The sequence below is a fragment of the Melospiza melodia genome, chromosome Z (assembly GCF_035770615.1).
Source record: "Melospiza melodia melodia isolate bMelMel2 chromosome Z, bMelMel2.pri, whole genome shotgun sequence".
Taxonomy (NCBI): Eukaryota; Metazoa; Chordata; class Aves; order Passeriformes; family Passerellidae; genus Melospiza; species Melospiza melodia.
The window spans coordinates 56,039,218-56,060,437 of record NC_086226.1 but is presented as its reverse complement, the minus strand read 5'-3'; the positions used below and the strand labels follow the sequence as shown (position 1 = coordinate 56,060,437).

The window sequence follows — 21,220 nt, the reverse complement described above, 5'->3', positions numbered from 1 at the left end:
ATCACAATGCTTGGAGTAGCAACAAAAGGCCCCATAAGCACTGATGAAGGGCCAGGACTGCCACCTCTTTGTCATCTTTTAGGTATTTTGGTGTTTGCATTTTATCTTCTGTTGCTTTTCTCAGTTTCTACCACACATGATGGGTCACGACGTTGTAGTGCGGGGAAATGTTCAAGTTAAAGCTGCTGAAGCCGACTGTAGGAGCTGTAGCAAACAAAACTACTGCTGTGCTCAATATTAAAATAAAAAAGGCAAGTAGATTGTTTTGAAAGAAGAAATATTCACTGCTATTTTAAAAATGTGTAATATCTTATTTGCCCTGTAGCTTTAACAGTACTGGCTACGAAGAGGCCTACAATGTACTTAATTTCTGCATATTTTGTGCAAGAGTCTTATCCAGCTCTGCATTTTTTCCTTACACAATGAAAAAGGCAAAAAGCAAGCTGGTTTCTTTTGCTGGCCTTCGCAGAAAAACCTGTGAAATGAAGTGTAACTCTGTTATGAATAGGATACTGTAATAACTACGTCTGTGAGAGTCACTACATTAGAAGTCATTGTGGTGTCTCAGTGCCTTCCTGGACAATTTCCTAACTCTTGCTGCATTTGAAAGAACTTGCTGAGTGTCCCTTAATTCAGGTTTTGACACTATGCCTGCCAAGGGGGGGGGTCAGAAAATGTGGTGACGTGAAAAGGAACTGTACTCTTTGTACTGAAGACAATGTTGAGGCAGGCTTTCACTTTACATTCTAAGAACTTTTAAAAAGTACCTCATTTATTTTTTCTCATTAACATCCCTTAAGTAATGAATTCCAGGTTCTTTTGTCCTGTTGCAAAAGAAGGAATGAAGTCATTCTTCTTCCCATGTTTTTAAAATAATGTTGAACCACAGTGCAATGGAAGGACTACATATACTTGAAAAAAAAATTGATAATTTTATTATTATCAAAGAGGATTTGATATAAAACAATAGAGTACAAGGGAAATAAGTTCACAGATTTTTGTGGTTTAAATTCTTACTCTCTGAAAGGAACAATGAAGATGTCTTCTAAAAATGTAGAGATTCACTGATCAGGAAAGGATACACTTGAGATATCATTGCAAAATAAGTATCACAAAGGCATGAAAGACATTTTCAGAAAATGGGAGGTCTGACACTTCTAGTAAAATTTCACCTAAACATGACAGAGAGAGCATGATGATCTTTGTTTTTTCTTCAGTCCCATTCCATCACTAGGATGATGGCAGGTAACTTTCCACAGTTTATTTCTGCCTCTATCTAATCTTACAAGCCCCACCCCAGCCCCTGCTGATTTCACACTGAGGCTTTATAAATATGACATAGAAGTTACAAACAAAGTTTTAAGTACACAATACAACTCCATCCATTTTCAGAATGCCCAAATTAATAAAGATGTTCAAATCAAGAATCTTTGGCATCTGCAAACCAGAATGATTGTATTACCAAAGCACAAGGATAAATCCAGAAATTCCTGTATCAAAGAATTACCTAGAGTCAGAGAAGCTCGTGTGTGTGTAGTTTGTCTTGCGTTCTCAGTTACAGTGGACCTCTAGAAATACAGAAAGGTAAATATTTCTGTCAGCTGATTGTTTTAGCAGTCACATAATCCTTCCTTTGATGTCCTGGGTCAATGAAATCCTAGTACCATCGGAGTTTAGCAGAAGATCTATTAAAAGAGTTGTCTGTGATCTTTCCTGCAACGGAAACAGCGTTTAAAGTTATTACTCTGTCACAATGAAGGAATATCTCTGCATTCTTGATTGCCCCAGCTTTCCAAATTGAGTTATATTTTAGGTCACCAGTAGAGTCTAACTGTAGCTACAGAGTTAACAATGATCTCTTTAGCTTCCTAAAGCTATCACAACAAGGTCTGGAGAAGACAGGGAGGGATCCATGGTGGAAGCACTAATCTTTTGATTATTACCAGGTTTCTCTGAAAATAATGTTGGAGGCAAGTTACCAGAGCAATACTGTGTGATGTGCTACATATTCACATACCTTCTCATCTTTAGCCAACAGTCCTCTTAAACAGTACTGAGGTAGCTTTTCCACCTTAGGCCATTTAGTGTCTAACATCAGGACATAAGGTGTACTGATTCATTTTTGAGAGAAAACAGCAACAACATTTCTCAAAGGCTCTTAGGAAAGGTACATCTTGTTTTTTGCTCTAGGGCTCGACTCCTGTTCCTGCTGAACTGAGCCAGTGTGTAAAATCAGAACTGATATCAGCTCAGTAGGCACCGGAGGACGGGTCCATCAACAGCCTGGAACAACAGCAGCAGCTGTAAGTTGTTTCCGACTGGAGCTGCCACCATTTCCTGCAAACGACACACAGTGCTAAGCTACAGCTTAGCTCAGAGAGGATCATTACAGTATCCATTAAAGAGAAAACAAAATCTTTATTGACAATTTCAGGTTAGAAGTCACAAATGTTATTTACTCTGACCTTTAGGAAAGCATGGTAACCAAATTACTGTAGGCAATGCCTTACATCTGCAATCAGACTGAGAACTTAAGGAGCACTGTTTATTCTCAACTAAAACTAAAAGTCTTTGGTCCTTCCCAGGTTGCCTCTGCCTCTTATTCTCCATACACTGATCCATACACAGACACATGCCTTCATCACAAATCTGCCCGTTCAGCAGCAAGGGATCTCAGCCAGCAAACGCTCTCTGCCCTGCAGAGAGTCTCCTCTCCCTTCTCTTCAGGTGCAGAACTTAGCCACTGTGAACAAAGAGGAAAACAATCACTGTTCACCAATCAGCTAAGCTCTGCACCTCACCAGAGAGATCTTGGTCTCAGCAGAGATAGTTTTCGGAGGAGGTTCTTCCATGATGCTCTGCTGCTTTCCTCTGTTTTTGGTGGGTTTGGGGGTTTGCTTCTCTCTCCCTCTCTCTATTTTTTTTTTTTTTTTGTGTGTGTATGTGTGTCTTTTGTTTATTTTTTTGATAGATGGAGAGGATTCCACGCTGTGCACCCATCAGACTGTTAATGGTGAGTTTCATGCTAGCAGCTGTGGTCATGGCTGCGTGGTAATCCCTGGCAATGTGATTTTAATCTTAAATCACAAATCATCATGCCAGGAACCCAAACAGCCATAACATTAAAAGAAAGCTGTGTAGTTACACAGAGTATTGTACTCAGTATCTTTAGGTTTTATGTTATAGCTAACCATGCACTTCCACTCTGTAAAGTCAAAGGGGTAATTCTAGACTATTGCTAACACCTGCACACCATGTAATTTTCCTGTGCTAGATACTTACCATCAGAAACTTGTAGAAATTTTGATTTTATTGTTTCTGGCCTTCAGACACTTGAAGACACCTACCAGATTAAGATTAAGAACTGTTGAACGTAACCAAATTCCTATGAGTCCTTGATAATTGGGAGTACACTAAAGAGTCTCTTTAGCTCTGTTTTAAAAGGTGTCTCTCCTACCCCACCACTGATATCCTGCCACCCTACCGTCTGATCCACCTTTCCCAAAAAGTTTTCTTGGCAGGCACAATGCTTGTCTATCCAGAAGAACAACATGGCTTTTCATAATCACATTTGCTTTCCTAGTATCTGTCATTGGCTGTATTTCATATAAACATAGCAAAAAACCACTACAAAACCAAGCGGAACTCACAGTTCTAGTACTGCTAGAACAGAAGAAAATTAAGATTTTTGCTTGGTATCAATTAGGTGACAATGTTTTTTTGCTAAATTAGAAGACTGAATTTTGATACCACAAATCAGCTGTAAAGTTTGTGAACAACCACAGCAATCAGTCTGTAGGATGAGTCATATGATTAACCAAAAATGCTGTACTCTAAGAAACTTTCATACAAATCTTAATGGGTTATACATTAAACATGCATGTGCAGACACTGTAAGGCTACCTCCAACTGCTCAGACAGAGAATTGGAAAGTATCTTTGCAAATTTATGGCCTACGGCAATCATCATTCCATAAATATTTTTGCAATTCTGCTTTTTCTGGTGATTCCTCTCCTTTAATTTCATAAACAAGCTAGCTTCTTCCTGTTAAGGCTACTTTTCTTACCTCATAATCAATCTTTAAAACCTCCATACCCTTAACACAAAAAAACCTGAATTATCAGCTAGTTCTCACATGATATTTGCTTCGAAGTCCACAGTTTCATATTTCCACTGTGGGATCAGGCTTTTTTCAAAGACTATGCTGCCTGTCAAGTCAAAATGCAGCTCTATTAAACAGAAATGGTCCTTGCACAATTGAAATTTTTGTAAGCAGAGTTAGGAATACAGGATGGGAAACAACTGTAGGCAGAGCCTGGCCTTCTTTGGCCATTTGGACTTACAGTTGCCTCTTGTATAGTCCATTACAACAAAGCCATTCTCCACGTTCTCCAGCTATGCCTACATGTATGTAACTCACTGCTCCCGCTGCTGGGCTTAAGAAAAAGAAAAAAAAACAAGCCAACAAGACATGTAACAAGAGTTATTTCTCAGCCTAAGCAGCCACAAGTTGTATGGTATGCCATAGTTTACCACGTTCACTGAGCTCTGCATATTTTTTCTATATGAAGCAAAATCAGGATGTTAGGATTAAAATGAAAAATCACCTTTTCAGAATAACATCTCTGCCACCACTTTGGCTGAGGATGCATCCATATGTTCTTGTGCTGCAGCAAAGCATTTCCGTGCAAGTTCTTGTTGTTTTGCATCTTCATTCACCATTAATTCACCATAGAGATACACACCCATAGCCTGAAAGAGGAACATAACACACAAGCATCCTACCACCAGTAATAACTAGTTAGCTGGGTTTTTGTCACTGACCCTCTAGTATTCATTTAAACTAAAAATGAAACAAAACAGACAATCCAAAACACAGAAAATACCATTTACTCTCTAATGTCTAGTCTCTCCCCCAGAAGAACTAATTTTCTCTGTGTCTCTTTAGTCTAAGGACACTGGTCTATATGCTGTGTTGACTCTGCAAAAACAGATTATTAATTATTAATGTAAGGATTTTGTGTTATGGCATGACAAGAAAATCATTCCTCACTCCACTTCCCTTGCCACTGTTCAAGTTGAATACTGTTTCCTTTTACCAACTATCTGATTTTTTTCCAAATGCCCCTTAAGAAAAAAGCTTCTCCTTCCTTCAACAGGATACACATTTTCTTTCCAATTGTCATGTTTACTCACATATCCATGAGCAAAAACTGAAGTACTCCACTTTAAAATTCCCATTTGGCAATTCTGTAACTGGACATCAACTGAATATGGTCACATCTGTGTTTGACTCCCTTTATATCAGAGATACAGTTTAACATGCATAAATTCTGGTTGGGTATGAAGGCAGGCTTTTCCTAACCATTTATTCTGGACATAGCAGCTATAAAAAAAGGTAATGGGGCTCTTGTGAAGAGATCTGGGCCCCTTTGACCACTGCCAACAAAGCTCTGGCTAACTTAACAGGAAACTTATAGGAGATTGTCTTTTTTTTTCTGATGATACATTTTTTTCAGCTAATTACAGGAATTCAGTAAATGTTAAACTGCACTTACCAAAATAGGTTTACATATGTTACAAAATATTAGCAGCTTAGCACGCTGACTTTTACAGTTACTGTTTGGACTGGCAGGAGCAGAAAAATTTGGACAGCATTGAGAAAAAATAATTTTTAATGCTATTCCTCGCAATTTCTAGCATTGGCTGGTAAGCCTTAAAAACCTCTTCAGCCAGAAGAGACATTTAAAATGTAAAAATGAGAGAAGTAAAAGGAGAAAGTCCCAGAGTGGCAGGAACCTGCCAGACTCCTTGCCAATTCCCTAAGCACACTGTGACACCAAGAGAACCAAAACCTCAGATTTCCAAGGTTTGCAGCTGCACCAAGGTCTGGCAGCCACACAAATGGAGCTGGGCTCTCATTGAGAATTTTTTAAATGGTGACATTTTCTTACTATAGGAAGTACTTTCTCTACTCAGCATTAATAACTCTCCCCTAGGTCTAAATATTTATATGCAGTAAACACACTAGTGTTTTGTAGAACTTTAAAGGATTTAAACAGTCCATTTGCATTTCCCCCCTGACGTTTAAAAATGCCATGTTACATGATCAGTACAGACATGCAACTGCTCTAAGTACTAATCACACCAGAAGCTTGTCATGCCATTAACTATATGCACTGCTGGAGTAAATGAAATGGAGATTACATTAAAAAGTTGCAAAAAATTATTTCCCTACACTGCAGAAAATGTCTTTACTTGACATTCTTCTGTATGGTTTTATCAGCTCAAGGGTTTCCTGAACCCCAAACACCCAGGTTCTGCTGGTGATCATCTCCATCCTTTCATAGAATATAAATAGCACAATCCATGTAACTCCTTATGAAATAATGTTATTTTATGTCTTTTTTGTTTGTTTGTTTTAATACAGAGCTTGCCAAGAGCTCTGGGGCCTGTTCATTGGCTCAGATATAAAGAGGAGGTATACTTCCGAGCTAGAAGAACTCATGACAAACTGCAGTAATTCAGTTGTGCTGTGTTGCCTGAAAGCAGAAAATCCTCATTGGCTGTAAACAGCTCTGTTCGTTGTCAGCATAAAAGGTAAAGACATTAATATCTTGTCTAGATTTTGATGTATCTTCACCATCTTCTATTTTGTAACATATATTTAAATATTTAAAATTCACTCTAGGCAGTGAATGTCTCGATTTTATAGGGCTCATAGTGAATAAAGATACATAAAAGGGAAAATAGAAAAAGAACAAGGCAGCAGTGCAATCAGAATTCTAAGTTCACAGTGGCCTAAATGTAAGGCCATAGTAAGGGAATGATGTATGTCCAGCCTCTTAATGCCTTCATAATCCTCTCTTACAATGTTCCTACCCATGGAGGGGCTAGCATTCCCTGGATGTGCTATACTACTTCTGGCTGTCATCTTCAAAACTAAGGTTACCACACCACTGACTGCTTTGCACCTATCCCATACTTGCATTGACATTCACAGCCACACTTACCTTCCTCATCCTGCAAAAGGAACCTGCTGAGAAGTATCTTCCTAGCATCACTCATACCTCTGGCTTGCATAAAATGCAAGGAGAGGAGGAATTCTATCCTATTTCCCCACTTGACAGAGGATAAGCAGTCTTTAGGTTTAGGTGGCGTTGAGTACCCCTACCCTAAGTGGCTTCCTTAAACTAAATGTTTAGACGCCCACAGAAGAAAAAGATGAATACACAGCCAAGTTTTTGAGAAACTGCAGCAAGAAAATATACTTTTTGTTTTTTTTTTTTTTTATTTCAGCATAAGGGTGTTAAAAAGTTGATTGTTTTCAAAATGCTAGTTCAATGTAACTTACCTGATCCTCTCTAAGGAATCTCTCAATGTCTCCATACCCAGGCTCATATTTGTGTTTAATGACAAGTTCACACCACCGATGACGAACCTTTCAGAAGAAAAATAAAACTAGGTAAAAACAAACAAACAAACAAACAAACAAACCCTTGTATTTTGTCTGAGTGTTGATAATGTATCTGTACCAGTTTGGCTTTTTCAACTTTGTTGGGTTTGTGTCTTTTGGCAGGTTGCAGCCTGACAAGTCAGTCAGCTGGACAGAGGAGCCAGAACTCTGTGCCCCTCGGGCTTCAGAAACCCAGGATGCTCAAAGACAAACTCCGGATTCGGTGCTAGAAACTAACCCAGATCCAGGCACACATCTGCAGCATCTTCCCTGCCACTGTTTCCAGTCTTGACTTTCTTCCTTTTAAGTTAGGTTAGAGGTTATTTCTTTCATAGTGTCAAAAGGAAGGTGGCAGGAAACAGATTACCACTGCAAAGGTCTGGAGAAGCCACAAAATATAACTGATAATGTCCCCTATTTCAGTGCATCATACACATGATAAAAAGGCTTAAATGTAATTCTGTATCAGTATTAAATCCATGCCAAAAGGGTAAAAGTTAGATATCAACCCATGAAACAGAGAGCTTTCACTTAAATGAATCAGTTTTGCTACTAACAGATTTTAAGCACATTCTTAAACATTTAAAATTCATCTGCATTTAAAAAGCTGACATGCTGTTCTACCAACACACATTGATAAAAACAGTTATTGACACACTGTAACAAAGTTTTCAAGCAAATTGCAACTGAAAAAATGTTTTTACTTAAGTAGTATGAACATGAATTACATGTGTGTTGTCTTTACATTTTAGACTTTGTTCTTAGCCACTCTTGTGGCCTAAGTGTCATCTTACTCTCCAGTAAGGCTTTCCTGATTGCAGGCAGTGGTAAGCCTAACGTTTTATATTCCATTAGCAATTCAGCACTGATGGTAAACAAATGCAGTTAAGTGGAATAACTCCCAATGCTTCTGTTTCAGCCTTTTCTCTTACCATCTTTAAAAAGACAGGGCACCTAATGAAAATCAACTTTCATAGCAAGAGTGAAATGTCAGCAGTTTTAGTAGTTTTTGAAACTGAGTCCAAATTGTGCTCATATCAAGTATCTGAATAGGAACCTTTCTCTGAATGACAGAAGTAGGGATGAAATTGAGAACTGAAGACAGAAAGGGAGCATGAGGGAAAAGGTACTGTTGCTTTTGGAAATAAGGTTTTGAAAATAATTTCCTTTTCATCCTAGTCCCTGCCAACTTTTTAGCTCTGGAAAAAATTTCCAAGAATTACATTAGATTAGATGTCAATCCTATTAGCACAATAACAAGTCATAAATGCCCACATGTCCTGTGTACTTGACACCTTTTTTCAGCTGATTCCTTATACAAAATAGTTTGAAGACACCTTAGGAAAACAAAAAACTGTGAGGTTTTGGGGCTGGGTGGATTTTGCACTCACTGCTTTGAAAGACACTAAATCTAGAGCTAAAGTGCTGTGCATGATAGGGAATAACTGCTGTCTCTTACAGCTTTTTGCTGAATATAGCAAAAAAACCCCAACAGCTGCTAGGATTCCTACTAGTGGAACCACAGCTAAATCTACAAAAGAAATGGCTTTCCAAGATTCAATTCACTTTGCTGTAGATGCCCATATTCATAAGGCAGACCTTCAAAACCCTACCCAGCTGCTGCTTCTCTCAGGAGACACTAAATGTTTCTCCAGGAAACCTTCCCAGCTTTGTTACAGGGTATTTTTCAGCAGCAAGCACCTCCTTGCCCAGATGAAACTACCCAGAATCAAAACTTAACTATACACCTCTCCTATCTGTAAAACAATGTAAACACATTTAAAAGACTGCAGATACACTTTACTCCGCAGATTCTTCCATATATAAGAAACAATCCAAACAGAATTCCTAATGTATTCTGATAGCAAGGAGGAGAAACATGAGGAGGAGAAAGGTTCTGTTGTCCCCCACTGTGATCACTGCTCTTCTACATCTCATGATCCAGCAGTTACAGCACTTACCCAGGAGATAGGCAATCAAGTGCAGCTTCTGTGGCTGCTCATGACCTCAAACTGTGCCTTCAGTGAGGATATTTTAACAGCAGGGATGGGGCTGTCTTCATACCTCCTGGTGGAGCTGTTATTTCCCCTGCAGTTGTTAAAGTATTTATTGATGTAGAGGTGGAGTCACAAAACTTAAGGGCCTACATTTCTGAATTCTCTTTATAACAAGCAGGGACCTGGCTGAAAGAGCACAGAAGCCAGTTTATCCCCAGAACACCTTTCTTGGTGCAACCATTGTAGCTGCATTGAGAGCAGAAGGGAAGCTCTCTCTCTGAAGGCATTCTTACTTCCTGACATATTAACATCACGTATGACTGACACTGCATCAGGGCCTGAGCATCTGAGTTCCGATGGCTTTGGAAAACACAGAACTAAGCTATGCCTATTCCCTTAACTGTTCCTTCCTCCATATGGTTTCTGTCCTTGGCAACCAACATCTATTCAAATAGTTAAAAGGAAAAATATTTATTTGTTGAGTGAGATCTGAGACAGCACACACTTTTCTTTCTCTCTTTTGCTTTTTTCCCTTTCTTTCCCAGGGTGAGTACAAATCCCAGCACATTCCCAGACCTGAAACGCTGGCACTTTGCCAGCTGGGGCAGGAACAGCATGCCTCTTCTCCTCAGACTACACATTTGCCTCCCGTCTGCCCCAAATATTCCCGTGGCAGAGCAAACTGCAGGAGAGCCAATGTCTGCTGAAGGGCCTGTGAAACCATCAGCTCAGTCAGCCCTGCTCTCTGCCTTGTGCAAGACCCCAGAAAGCAGAGCACAGAAACCAAGGCTGGCTCTGAGTGCAGGAGGGGCAGGGGGCCCTTGCACAATGTGGACTGAAATTCATTGGTTACATTCCTGCCCCCTGCGCCATATGGTGTGTAGACAGCCGTGCTGCCCAAACTGCAGCTAAAACAGTTTCTCAGACACATGAACTATAAAGAAGGATTTTTTCTGATACTCCATACCCCTGAGGCTGATTCCACAAACATAAGAATTTTAGTCACATAAGGGTAGGGTGCAAAAAAAACCCCCAGTTCCCAGCGTCTCATCCAATACTTAGAGTGACAAGAGTAAAATGGGCCCCACAGCTTCACAGCCTAATGAATGAGTCATGCGAACAGGCACTTTCAACAAAACAGTTTCAAAAGGAAATTTAGAAAACCAAGTTGCTTGTGGTCGGACTGGGCTAACCATACCACATCCTGTGCATGCTCTTCTTGGCTTTTCTTTTCCTCCCAGGAGCAAACGCTCAGTGGCAAAAATAAGAATTCATTAGCTCTCTTGCAGTTTTCTCTCTGTATGTTTCCCTGTGCTCTTCTACAGTTCAGAGATTCACAGCATATGTCCTTTTGGCTGGTTACACCATAAACAATATAAACTAAACCTGAAAAGTAATTTACAGCAATCCATCCTGTTATTGCTGGCAGAAAGCACAGAGGACTTTGCTGGATCTGAAGCAACACCTTTAACTGCTCACCCACCCACCCACTCATGCTCTTATTGGTTTGGCAGCTGCAAGGACCCACATGCTGATACTGGCATTGAAATTTATTTTTGCAGCCTGCAATACCAGGGTGAGAGCTGTCCTCCCGAGTCCAGGACTGATGGCTGGCACTCCCAAGGACGGGGAAAAGTAGGTCAGAGGAGTGATGGAGCCTGCTGATACCTCAGGCTCCTTGTGGATGGACCCTCATTGCTTGGAAATTGCTTTGTCTTCCCACCTTGCTTTTGGAGATGGGGGAGGCCTCTCCACTGCCATGTTTTTAAGCTAAATGAATTTTGTAACTGCGTGTTTTGAAATGCAATACTCATATTAGTAGTGTATTTCTGAGGCACGGTCCAGTAACATGAAGACAGAAAGACTCAATGTCTCAGGTACAAAATTTAATTTTCATGAGTACCAGCAACATTGAGATCTAAAGTATTGGCACATACCTACAGGAAACATAATGAAGGGATGCTACTGCCAGACAGCAGAGTCCCAAATATGGGAGCAGCAGCTTATACAAAGAATTCCAGGAGCCTCATAATATCTTTTAATTTAATTGTAAGAAAAATACACAGTATTGCACAATATTATTTGTAACTCAAAAATACCTGCATTTAGATAGCTCAATGGAAGATACAAAGAGCAAAATTTTGCTTGCTCTGTTTTCAGACAATGCAAGCTGCTGCATGAGATTATTTGAGGGGGGGAAATTTACATAAAATATTCTAATAATCCAGCTCTAAGGCAGTCCCTTTAACAACCTGGGCCAAGACCTTTTGGGAGACAGTGCTTGAAGCTGACAGACTAAAGCTGCGTAAGGTACCAAATAGATGGCTTGACTTTCAAAAGAAAAGCTCCCAGTGACATACATAACTGAGAAAAAATATTTTAAAATATATTTTGAACATGTCTTAAATTAAAGAGATACTTATTGGTTTTGACCCAGGTGATAAATTGTTTTGCCTAATCCATGTTATTCTCCCCTGGCCCACACAATCACAGAATCATAGAATGGAATGTGTTTAAAAGGACTTTAAGAATGATGTAGTTTCAACCCTCCTGCCATGGCAGGGATACCTTCCACTAGATCAGGTAGCTCAAAGCCCCATGCAGCCTTGGTCTTGGATGGGGCAATTTCCACACAAGGGGAAATTTCTATGGGAAACCTGTTCCAGCATCTGTCCACTTTCAGAGTAAAGAAGTTTTTCAAATATCTAATCTAAGGCTACTCTCAGTTTCAAGCCATTCCCCCTTGTCCTGTCACTATACACTCTTGCAAACAGTCCCTCTTCATCGTTCTCACAGGCTCCCTTCAGGTACAAGATGGCTGCAATTAGGTCACTCCTTCTCTTCACCAGGCTGAACAAACTCAAGTCTTTGGCCTTTCCTCACATGAATCACAGAACCTCACAGAATCACAGCTAAGTTGGAAGGAACCCTTAAGGATAACTAAGTCTAATTCTCAGAGTTGCATACAAGCCAAAAAAAAAAAAAATTACTTCTGAGGTCTACCCATAAGATTTACAAAACAAGTAATTTAAACCATGCCTTTATTAAAGGGAGAAAAAAAGTTAGACTTTACTAAGCTTTTGGTTTGCAGAATGGGAGTCTAGCTTCAGGGAAAATTAGTACACTTTGCTAATAGCTGGATCCAATTTAAAAGGCGCCATAAGACAACAAATCTAAATGACAAAACAAAAACAATGTACTTAAAAGATCTTAAAGATCATTTGAAATAGAGTAAGAACTATTGTCCAGAAAAGGGGAACCTTTATTAAAGGTATGGGGCATCTGTGATCTTTACCAAATACAGGTTGAGACTCTATTGAAAAAATTATTTTAACAACTTGAGTCTTAAACGTTAATTAAAGAGTCTCAGAGGTCAGACTCCACTCTAATTCACAGAGGAAAAATAGAGAATTTTTTTGAAATAACCAAGCTATGCTACAACAGATTAATTTTAATTAACAATAAAGAAGCATTCCAGAGCACCTGGATGCTCTCTGTTCCATCTGAAAGCATTTATCGCCAGTCTCTTCCTATCTACAAATAAATTGGATTCAAATATTAGATAATTTGCCTACCTAATTAAGGAACAAATGATGCCAGAAAATATTTGAACTAAAAACCAGATTTTACAGTTGTTTAGCATGGAAGAATTGCAACCTAAGAACTGCCAATTTTACAGGGCATTTAATGACAATTTCTCCCCTCTATCTTAGCTGAAGTAGTTATTCTTTGATACACCAGTGGCTTTTCATTCTATATAGTCTGAATTTCAAGTGGGCACTTCTATCTTTTATGTCACAGTACACACAGACTTTTGAAGTTGAATTTGATTTCATTGAAACTTGTGCAAGTGAGGGATGCTGAGGCAGCTCACCAGGAGGAATGAACCAGTTTTTTGTGTTATAATTGTGTTGAGAGACAATCAGTTTGGCAATCTGAAAGAGTGTACTCAAAGAGCCAAAAACCTACTGGATGCAAGCAGAATGGATTCATCATTTTTACAAGGATTCTGTAATTGTGATTATTGTGTTTGCCAAGAGTTTGTAAGGAGACTGAGTAAAGAAGCCATCTATCAGCTTAAATTAGTTTTGTTTTAGACTGAAAACTGGACTCTTCACAGCCTAAGTTTTCTCTCAGGTCTTGTTGCGCTTGCTCTGACAGTACTGCAGAGCCCAAAGAATCTAAAGGCCAGATACAGCACCACAGCAGCAGCAATCTTTAAGGCAATTTTTCTCCCTGAGATCCTCATGGCTTCAGGGTTCAGTTAATGCTGTTTCTCACAGTGCAACGCTCTGTTTCAGTATAAAACCCTTAGTTTTCCAGAGCTACGGCCAAAATGATGATAACATTTCTAATTTTAAAAATGGCTATTTTATTTGAGTACTAGAATGAACCACAGTTCAGTAGCTGGACCTCAGGCAGATTGAGCTCATGGATCTCCACCATGCTCTGCATTTGACATCACTGATTGTATAAGCAGCCCCATGTACAAGGGATTGTACATGCCATTCCTGCCCCCTTGGACAACCTCCCTTCCTGCTGTGCAGCACTGCATGAGTATCTCAGCCCACTGACACCCCAGCAAAACAGAAAAAAAAAAAGCATGGTCGTTCAGGAAACCCTAGGGCAGTAATGAGCTGGCAGATCAAAACTTTGTCAGGAGCTAATTGTAATTTTGAGGAGGACTATGTAGAGGTCTAAAATAATTTAAAACCTGTAGTATGAGCTGATCACTAAAAGGTCACTTAAAAGCTAATTTTAGCAGAATATCAGATATTAGATTTTGGCAATATTGGTAGCAATATTCTACTTCTGTAATGAATTCTCCTTCTTCTGATTTGTACTTCTGCAGAGATCTAGCAATTGCACATATGAAGGGTGCTGGAAACAATGGAGAAAGACATGTAAGTCCCATCTCCTTCTTTAACAGCACTGATGAAGAGCTGTGGGTAGAGCTCATGCAGCAACTGCCTATATTTATTATTAGAAGAGAAAAAATGTGGCATAATCAAGGTCTGAAAGGCAAATTTTGTTGCCTGGTGAATGGCAGAGTGTGGGGCAGCTGGCAGCATTTGAACCTGTACCTGTGTTAGTGTGCCCATGGGCCAGGCAGCATGCTTCTGCTGCTGTGCAAGCCTCAAGCAGCAGCAGGGGCCCACTTGAGCCTTCTCACATTTATAAATGTGACTTAGGGGCATGTATTTCCTTCCTGACCTTTCTCCTCTGCTCCAACCACAAGCTCCTGTTCTAGCAGTCACACAGTTCTAGCTAACATGATGTTAAGAAGTTTATATAGTACCATAGCCTTGCTCAAGAGCAACCTCATCAGCTTCCACAGGCTGTGAACATGACTCCGCTTCCACCTGCAAATAAAACCTGAATCTTTCCCACAGCCAGCACAGAGGCTCTTTTCTACATGACCAAACAGAAGCCAGAAATCACAAAACATGCTGCTTCAGAAAGCCCAGGCAGAGCAGCAGGCAACCTTGCTGTGATCAAAAAGGCACAGCAACCAAAGGATAGCACTTCAGGAGAGGATTCACTCTTGGCAATGCAGCAAATGCTGAGGACTTGTTCGGAGAAGACAAATGCTATTTTTCCCCCCACTTCAGGCTTACAGTAGAGAGCTCCCAATTACAAACCAGACACTCTTCTCCCTATGTGGGCCCCATCTGTGATCAAGCACAGCTGTGTTGGTAGAAAAAAAAAGCTTCCAAAAGAAGTCAGAAAAGGCAAGAGACTAAGAAACCATGTCTAATCCTTTTTCAAAGGTGGCACTGGCTGTCTCTCTTCTGATGTCAAAGCTGTCACTGTGAATAAGAGGCTTGGTTGGGATGCCTAATTGTGTAATCTCAATGCTCTTCAGCCTGCTCCTCCTTACCCTGTCTAACAGGAGATGGATACAAAAGAGGATGGTCTCTAGCAAACCAACAGTGATTATAGGAAAAGGACCCGTAGAACGTTTAGATGAGGAAAAGGCCACCAGCAGCAAAGCAGTGTGACAGCTTCAACAGCACTGTCTGAGAGACCACATTGACATGGTGCCTGAAGGCTTTTCTCACAACATGCACATTTGTGCTGCCACTGTCCCCACGCTGGGGAGAGCAGCTCCTATATCATAGTGCATGTAAGGTAAGGAAATGTTTAACACAGCATGTTAACTCACTTAATTTCAAAAACAAGGGTTTTAAAAAATAAGACTTAATTTAAAACATAGATACACTATTTATACTGGAACCAAAGGCCTTTGCCTGCATTTTCACTATTGCCTGCTCAGCATGCTGGAGCACCAGTGCCATTCACAGCTTGCAGCATGATGAAGATGGCAGAAAAGATGTCACCATCTGCCTTTTCAACAATTTCACTGGAGATGTGTGCTGAGCTTCACTTTGCTGTGGTGCTGCCAGCTCTCAGGGGCAAGGCTGCCTTCTGGCTGGTGACAGAAACAATGCTTGTGCCACCTTGCCTGCTCTCAGTTCTTGCTCCTTCCCTCCCCGGCAGGGTGCTCTGGTGAGGATGGCTGCATGTGTGAAGACACAGTCTGAGGGTGAGTATGGAGAGGGTGCTGGGGGTCAGGAAATCCTGCACCTCAGAGGGAGGGGAGGGAAAATCAGGTCCCAGCCTAAGGTGCAGCCAACATCAGAGGGGTACTGCAGGGACAAGACTCATGCCTTCAGGAAGGTAAGCTTGGCTGCGGCACATGTTCACATCCAAATGGACACTTTTGCCAAAATGCAGCAACACAACTGTCTGCCATCTCAGATACAGCCCCATCCACATTCCCTCTAACAGCCTACTGAAACACCTATCTACAATAATGGCTAGATTATGACAGAACATAGAATGGGTTGAGCTGGAAGAGACCTTTAAGATACCTCATTCCAACACCCCCACCAGTGGCAGGGAAACCTTTCACTACACCAGGTTGCTCAGAGCTTTATCCTACCTGACCTTGAACACCTGCCAGGGATGGGGCATCCACAGCCTCTCTGGGAAACCTGTTCCAGCGCCTCACCACCCTCACAGTAAAGAATTTTTTCCTAACAGCTAGTCTACACCCACCCTCTTTCAGTCTGAAGCTGTCACTATCCCAACAGTATCTCTGGAATCAGCAGAAATTTTTATCACCATAGCAAGCAATTAAAACACTTCTCATTACCACTGTCTCTTCTGGCTGTCTCCAGATAGAGTCTGCTTATAATTTTTATCTATATAGTGTCTGCATAAGTGTTTCAACACAGATTATTTACATATGCACATAAAAGCATGCTGAACTTATAAATCCAAACTTATAATGGGAAAAAAAGGACATAAACATATACATCTTATAGAAGTTAGACTCTGAAGAGTTTCAGATAAGCACACCAGCAGTCTGTTATAAATTATTATTAAATTATATCTCCTGTTCAGCAAAAGGAAAGGCTGCTGTAAGGCAACAGTAAGCTATCCCCTTTGCCTAATGCCCCTCTCTCTTATCCCTCTGCTTTTACCTCACCTGTCTTGTAGCTAGAGGCAAGAAACCTTTTATCTTTGGTCTCCCACAGTGACTGTGGTCAAAACATTTGTTATTTCCAGGCAAGATTACTGTCATAGACAGAATCTGGAACTCCATACGAAAATAAGACTCAAATTCCAAGCAATGAACAATGCAGCTGCCTGTTTTTTCCATAACTTAGGTCACAGCCAGTCTACTCAGTCCATGCTCACATCCTTCTAATCTCCCATTGCTTAAAACCTGGATTTCCAGTTTCAGAATAATTACATACAAGGTTTTTACTCCAAAGACAAAGACCTTTTGCATCACTCTTATTTTTCCTTTTTCAATGCCCAGCAAAAATTCTTAAGTGAAAAATGCATTGATTTTATAAAATCTGAAGAAATATGCTCATTCATGCAATGAGAGCATTTTGATTTTTCTCTGTGTTTGACATTTTTTAGTCATCTTCTCCACTTCTTTTATTCCCTGATGCTGGAATGCAGTGATGATTGTTGCTTAGGACAATGCTTACACCACACAAAACACAACAAAATTTCTCTTCTTTCTCAGAACACTGCAACTCCAACTGGCACAAGGGTTGAAAGTAGGACAGCAGACTTTACCCACATGTTATTAAGTCAGTGACTCAGTGGTGGAATCATATCTGCATGGTTAAGAAATTATATCAGAATCTGCACCTTTGAATTGTCCTGCTTCTTGAAGTATTTAGACCTCACAGGGCACAGAAGATTGTTTCCAAATTGTGGTCCTATTCAGGCATACCCTGCATCTGCAGCCAGCCTTCAAACAGGAATGAGAAGTATTAGACAAGCTATTTGGATGAAGTCTCAAAAAAAGTTTATTTTAAATAAAAATATTTTCAGATTTTTTTCAGAATTAAAAACCAAAACAAGCCAACCAAAAAACCTGCCAAAGAAAGCAAACCTCAGAGGAACATCCCTACTACTGACAGCTAGGGGATTTTGTTTGCATTTTAGAAGTACGCCCTCCTTGTCAAAGGCACTATGCCAGTGCTATCATATATATGTAAATAAAATAACTTTTAAAATTTCATAACAAAGGCTGGTGGTTTGTATTACAGCATCGGGTTTATACTGCCCGACAAAGAAATATTGAGTAAAACTTTATGTAGAGCAATTGCATCCAATTCAGAAAACCTTTAGGTCTGAGTTCAGAAGCCCAGAGGACTCTACTTCATTCTCCTTGTGGGACAATAGGACACAGAATTATCTCCAACCCCTTCCTCCACAGATTCTTTGGAAAAGCAGTAATAAAATGCCAAACTAACCCAGTTGCATATTTGGTTCCCTCCTACCATCAGCTCCTCTGCTTTCCAACTTGTGCTAAGTTTCTGGACTGCAACACAGAGAAAATTAAGTTCAAAACTGGTAAGAAGAATCAGGTGATAAGTGAACAGCGCCAGTAATGGCAGCAGTCAGGGCACAAAAACTCCTGCTCATGCCACCAGCAGCCACTGAGATCATTTGGAAAAAACATGTTGCTGTTGGCTCCTGGAGGGGTGTGGGACTAGGAGTGCTGACTGGTGGAGAGCTATTTCCAGTGCTCCACAAATCTCGTGTTCTGATCATACCCTTCAGCAAATGCTGATGGAGGGATTTTCTGTTCTTCTCAAGTGGCTGGAAAAGCCCCCCTACTTTGCATGTGGAAACAAAACAAACCCAAATTATAGCTACTGGAGATTATCCTTCAGCCAGTCTTACAAATTCATCTCAACACATCCACTCAGTCACAATAGGCACATGAGCCAGAGTGAGTCTCATGGGAGGACTCCCATGGCTGTCACTGGAAGCGTTTTTCCCTCATCTTGTTCCAATTTTCTTAGCTTTGAATTTTGGACCTCATCTTTGGGAAGCAAGTGCCACCTTCCTAAAATCTACCCTTTTCTAAGCTCCTTTCACTGGGAAAAGATCCAACTCCTGCAAATGCACGCTTTTGAAAAACTATCTTAACCAATATCAATATCAATACCAATACTGTCTGTGCCAAAGAGCCTGCAAATTGTATTTAGATGTAACGTGAACAAGAACATGAAACACAGTGAAGACTGAAATTTTTTCAAGATCACAGAGGCCATGTTGCAAGTGGCTGTGGCTTCAGTCAACACATTTATCAGCAAAGTGGACAGTCTACAATATACCCTGAAATTAGCCCTTTTTCTAGTGAAAATGGGAAGGGCTTTCTATGACAGAGATATATTTGCAAGGATTTGCATAAGGAAGTGGAAGTAGAGCAGGGAAAAAATAGTATTTCTGTGAGGATGTGTGTGAAAAGCCTCAGACTGATAATAGTAAAGAGATTTCCCTTTGTGAAAACATATATTTCTTCTTTCTTTTTCATTTAATGAAAAGTAATGGCTGAGTCTACAAACCTCAAATATGATTTATGCCAGAAACAAATCTACCCTGCAGACTAACTCGTCTACAGAGCCTTTTCTAGGTTCCTTATTATACTTTTCTAGACTACTTATATCAGGTTCCTGATGTGCTAACTGTAATTCAATTGCAAATAAAAAATTATTCAATGTAGCCATACTTATGTCTAGCAGCACAATAATGCTTTAACTAAAATATTCAGAAAGGAAAAGACAGGTGAAATTTATTTTGCACTCCTGGTAAATTTTCACAGTAGATTTCTAAGTCCTGCAAAACATATTGTCTTATCCAAAATAACACATCTCCTCCTGACTTGAGCTGAAACTGTGTAATAACCTGTATATTTAAATACAAAATAAGTACAGAAACTATTTTTACTCTTGCAGAAAAAAAATCACTAGAAAGCAATGCCCTGTAACAGAGTCATCAGCTCAAGATGTCACCTTTTTTATCTTCTGATTTGGTGCTTCATACCAGCAATGACATCAGTTAAGGAAAAGAACCCAGGTGGTTCTCTCCCTGTGGTTGCAATGCCACTATCTGAAACGTGCCTACCTGTTGCTACACAGCTGAGTCAGGAAGGACTGGCAAGCCTGTGGAGGTATTTGCAATACATTACTAACTCAACTCAAAAGCTGAACACTGCTTCCGAGTCCCTGCCCCAAGGGAGGACTGGCTCAGTGCTTGTGCTGAAAGTAAAGCTCACCAAGTGCCTTCTTCAAGCGTGCACTGACCTTTCCCAAGCAGTTCCCTTTTCCCACCCAGTTTTACGGTGCTGTCCACCCAGCTCTGTTCCATAAGCGTGCCTTCAAACAATGCCCATCCACAATCCGCAGGACAGCTGAATTATGCAACCTGAGAATGTGCTCAGCTCAACACAGTCACCATCAGATGGGAAATTACAAAAATTCATTTGTACTTCCACATCTGCCAGCTTTTCACAGGCTAGGAAAGATCAATGAACCACAGTTATTTTGCCATAACAGAATTCTCACCACTTGTAGGATGATAAGCACCTTAGATGGTTTGTGTGCATTTCTGTCAGTGAAATAAGATGCCATCACTTCACAGCCTTGGTCACACAGGCAGACCTCATGCACAATGAAGTACTTGTGCGAGAACAGCTTTATGCCACCCACATGACTGATGATATTATGATCTTAACTCATTCTACTCACATTTACACCAGAAAGAGTTCTAGTTTCTCTTTTCTCCCCAAAATATACCACATTATGATCCCAAATACAGGGAAAGCATTATATAAGTGAAGAGCATTTCAATCTGCTTGCTGAGACAAGGAAACACAACAAAGCAACTTTCCATATGCTGTGCAGGCAAGAAAAAAGTGATATCTGCAGTAGGAAAGAAAGGAAAGCTAACTCTACAGTGAAAAATCTGGGGAAGTACACCATAAATATTTCTGCTCCATCCACATTCTGTACTTTTTATCACCACTTAGATAATTCAGCAACAAGTAAAACACACTTGCAGAAATATCACCAAGTATTAAATAGGACTGAAAGTGTCACACCCACTGTTCTTCTCCTATGGCTGTGATCTTCCTGTCACATTTTTCATTATTTTGCAGGTTACTCAGCCATTCTGTGCCCTTGTGTGCCCACAAGTTACAGGCCTTTGGCCAAATGAAGAACAGAAATAAGGGGAGTAATGAGAGGACTCACCTAGCTAAGAGATTCATTGACTGTTAACCCAGATCTCATGGTGCTTTCGTAAATGATTTACTCCACTTTATTTATATGGAAGTTCTCAATAGCTTATTCAAATGAGATAAGATTGCACTGTCATATCAGAAGAGATGTCATCAAGGTCAGACTGATTTTAAAAAATACTAGACACCCAAAACTTTCCATGTAGA

At 40.2% G+C, this 21,220-nt stretch overlaps 1 protein-coding gene across 5 annotated transcripts in view; it reads right to left on the bottom strand.

Annotated features, from left to right (window-relative positions):
- Window positions 1-916: 916 nt before the first annotated feature.
- Window positions 917-21,220, bottom strand: part of AOPEP (aminopeptidase O (putative)) — a 175,532-nt gene continuing 155,228 nt past the window's right edge. For 4 of the 5 annotated variants that reach the window (XM_063181029.1, XM_063181032.1, XM_063181030.1 and 1 more), the window contains 3 exons: window positions 7,355-7,441; window positions 4,608-4,752; window positions 917-1,713 (listed from right to left, as the gene is read on the bottom strand). In XM_063181029.1, the coding sequence (XP_063037099.1) occupies window positions 4,612-4,752; window positions 7,355-7,441 (228 nt within the window). In that variant the 3' untranslated portion in view covers window positions 917-1,713; window positions 4,608-4,611. Of the gene's footprint in view, window positions 1,714-4,343; window positions 4,437-4,607; window positions 4,753-7,354; window positions 7,442-21,220 lie in introns of all 5 variants that reach the window. The other variant, XR_010031312.1, reaches the window with a different exon arrangement.